The sequence below is a fragment of the Octopus bimaculoides genome, chromosome 23 (genome assembly GCF_001194135.2).
Source record: "Octopus bimaculoides isolate UCB-OBI-ISO-001 chromosome 23, ASM119413v2, whole genome shotgun sequence".
Lineage (NCBI taxonomy): Eukaryota > Metazoa > Mollusca > Cephalopoda > Octopoda > Octopodidae > Octopus > Octopus bimaculoides.
In genome coordinates, this window is record NC_069003.1 from 24,690,106 (window position 1) to 24,693,770 (window position 3,665).

The window sequence follows — 3,665 nt, forward strand, 5'->3', positions numbered from 1 at the left end:
ATATATATATGTACTGTTTTTTGATAGTAAGATGACAAAAAGTACTCAGGGCTTCTTTCAGTTTCCATCTACCAAATCTATTTACAAGACACATGCTCAAGGTGACATGTAGTGAGACTAAAGCTGAATAATGTGGTTAGAAAGCAACCTAACAGCACAATCATGCCTAGGAAGTGCATCCAGCTGTAAAAACCATGCCAAAAGAGACAATGAAGCATGGTACAATCTTCTGCCTAGCTAGCTCCTGTCAAACTGTCCAACCCATGTCAGTATGGAAAGTAGACATTGAATGATGATATACTCATACAAAGGCTTTTGCACAATTTCCACTAAGCTAAATTCTTCCCCCCAAAGCATTGAGCAACCTGAGATCAGTTCTTACCCATTACATAGTTGCAATGTGGTTTTTAACTTCACAGCCATACCTGCTTAGGTTTGACTCCCAAGATAATTATTTGCCTTGTAGCTTTCAGCTGTAGACCCATTCAGTGCACGCTGGGAATCATCTTGTGTTTAGCCAAGAAGTACTATGTCATCTGTAAATATATCAACCAACTGATCCACCACACCTACTGGTTGTGATGTCACTTTCATAGTGGTTGCACATGTCAATCCAGTTCATAAAAATTATGAAAAAGGTAAGGTGACATTATACACTCCTTGCCAAAGTCCAACGCCCAACAATAACTGCAGTTAAGAACAACAACAACTAGGGTGAATGTTTTGAGTTTTATGACTCACTGCTGCTATCAGTCACATATGGTCAGCCTTTTGCCTCCTCCATAAGTGCTTGTGGTTGCATTGGGAAATCCGCCTTGCAACGAAATGCTGTATTTACCTGGCACTTTTCTGATTGATTCTCCTCTATGGTTGTGAGACCTGGCCAATGTGTGTTGCCGATCTCCAGAAGCTTGAGGTCTTTCTTTGATTGCTTCTGTATTTGTCGTTTTCTTTGACTGTGTTTTGAACTGACAACTCGCTGCTGTCTCACCTCTGGGGGGGGGGGACTTTACTGACAAGGAGACCATAGTGGTTTGGGTCACGTATTGCAGCTCCCTTATGATGAACTCATCCAGAAAGTTATAGCACCAGATCCTTCCCTGGGTTGGTGTAGGTGAAGAGGTGGTCAGCTAAAGACTCTGTTCATGACAGTCAAAGCAAATATGGAGCTTGTTTCTGGCCCTCGAGCCTTCGGCGTTCATTGCTGGAACCAGGAATGGCTTCAACACACTGCAGAATTGGACCACCTTGGCCTTTGACATGGTGAACTCAATAGGAGCTGGCTGAACTCCTCCCAGGTGAATGCTGTTACAAGACACTGCTGCTATCATGAAGAAATCAATCTACAAATGATGATAATGGTACTGTTTTTGTGCTGGCTCCCTTTTAACTCTCTAATGAAACTTGCTGTAACAACGAAAGGTTGGACATTTTTCATGAGCATACCAGTCAGAAGGGGGTCTCAACATCAGCAGTGACAGTTCTTGCTATGAAATTTCATCACGGAAAGACATTTGAAAAATTACTATCAGCTTGTATAAGGCTAAGCAGTTTGTTAATACTTTACTTGGTTCAAGTGTACTTTCAGTTTCATAAGCGATTTTATTTCTTACAATAAATTCTACAACAAACTGGATCTGAAAGTAATATACCATGAAATTCCATTCTGCAATAATGGTAAGAGATACATGGTACTTCACACTGCTGTTTACTTATTTCAGTTTGTAAGGTTTGCTGTGACTAGTACTGTAAGGCATTTTTCAAAGAGTGATGGATAGTATAATTTCTGACAATGGTATCAAGAATTCATACCAATTTTGATGATGCTATTGTCATATGCAGAACTATTGAAGAGCACAATAAGAACAAGGCTAAATTTATTTCAATTAATAAGACACAACATTGAACCATGACAAATATCTTTTCTGCCAAACATTGATTTGTTACATAATATACAAAATAAGAAATTATTTGCAACCTGACCCAGAAGGAGAGAATCTCTTATTGATTAACTGATCTCTAGCAATGCTAAATAGCTACATTGAAGTTTGTTGAGTTACATCTCTAGATGGGTATCCCTTTTCATGGAACTAACTCCTTATTAAATCTTGCTTTTCTATTGCAAACAGACATGTTGATCATCTTAAAACTTCAATATTTAATGTCAGTTCCATGTGTTTTACTCAGTTTTGCTACATTGTTGAAACTGTAGTTCCAGAGACATTGTTGAATCTGATGTCTCTGGAACTACAGTTTCAAGCGTCCTTTCACAGTGTAATAAACCTATCACTTTCTTCTCCACAACTCTTCTCTTTCCTTGAACAAAATCTCTCATTTATTGAAAATGAGGCTATGGATATCGTAGAAATTGTTAGAAATGGCAAACCTTTATACTTTGAGGCTATTTTTCATTACATACTAATTGATCTTATTAATATTTAGTCTCAAAAGTAGGGGACGGGGGAATGAAGAATGATAATGGTCATGTTATTGACTAGGAGATCATTGCTTACACGGGTGATAGATTTAACTGTCACTCAGCTTGACACTACCACCTGTCACCGTGGGGCCCCTTAATGAAGTTGTTAACATTTGGGCTCGGTTTCCAGTTTGAGGACTCCTTCCTCTTTCCCTCTCACCGGTTTTGGTGGCCCTGTAACAAGTCATGAGCACTACTTTCCTTTCTCATTCCTTCCCCTCATCATTTAATACCGGTTTCCATGCCGTTGCCAGTACCGCCTGACTGGACTTCGTGCGGGTGACACGTAAAAGCACCCACTACACTCTGAGTGGTTGGCGTTAGGAAGGGCATCCAGCTGTAGAAACTCTGCCAAATCAGATTGGAGCCTGGTGTTGCCATCCGGTTTCACCAGTCATCAGTCAAATCGTCCAACCCATGCTAGCATGGAAAGCGGACGTTAAACGATGATGATGCTGACATTGGTTAGATGGTTTGACGGGAGATGGCAAGCCAGAGAATTGCACCAGGTTCCATAATCAGGTTTGTCATGATGTCTACAGATGGATGCCCTTCCTAATACCAACCACTTTATGTAGTGTATTGGGTGTTTTCTTACATGGCACCAGTTCCAGTGCTTATATGAGGGGTTGATTGGCAAAATCGTTAGAATGTTGGAAAAAAATGCCTTACGATATTTACTGTTCTTTTGCAGTCAGTGTTTAAATCCCACTGTAGTTGACTTTGCCTTTTATCTGTCTGGGGGTGAATAAAATATATTACCAGTCAAGTGCTGTGATTGATGATATCAACTAACTACTACTACCAAAATTGCTGGCCTTGTGTCTAAATTTGAAACCATTATTATTTGCTTAATTACACGTTTTCTTTTGTTTTTTCCAGGATTTAATTATATTCCCTGATGACATAGAATTTAAAAAAATCAATCAGTGTACCAGCGGCCGAGTTTATGTACTGAAGTTCAAATCATCAGTCCGTAGATTCTTCTTTTGGATGCAGGTAATTTACTGTTTCTTCCATTCACTTCATAATAGCAAATGAAAATCAGTTGATCAAATTTTCTGTATTCCTAGTGCAATTGTACCGACGTCTTTCCGGTGCGGTTGCACCGACGTCTTTCCGGTGCGGTTGCACCGACGTCTTTCCGGTGCGGTTGCACCGACGTCTTTCCGGTGCGGTTGCACCG

The 3,665-nt window shown here is 40.1% G+C and overlaps 1 protein-coding gene across 1 annotated transcript in view; it reads left to right on the forward strand.

Annotated features, from left to right (window-relative positions):
- Window positions 1-3,665, forward strand: part of LOC106874785 (proteasomal ubiquitin receptor ADRM1) — an 18,171-nt gene that overhangs the window by 3,881 nt on the left and 10,625 nt on the right. The window contains exon 2 of the mRNA XM_014922638.2: window positions 3,362-3,478. Coding sequence (XP_014778124.1) covers window positions 3,362-3,478 — 117 coding nt within the window. The remainder of the gene's footprint in view (window positions 1-3,361; window positions 3,479-3,665) is intronic.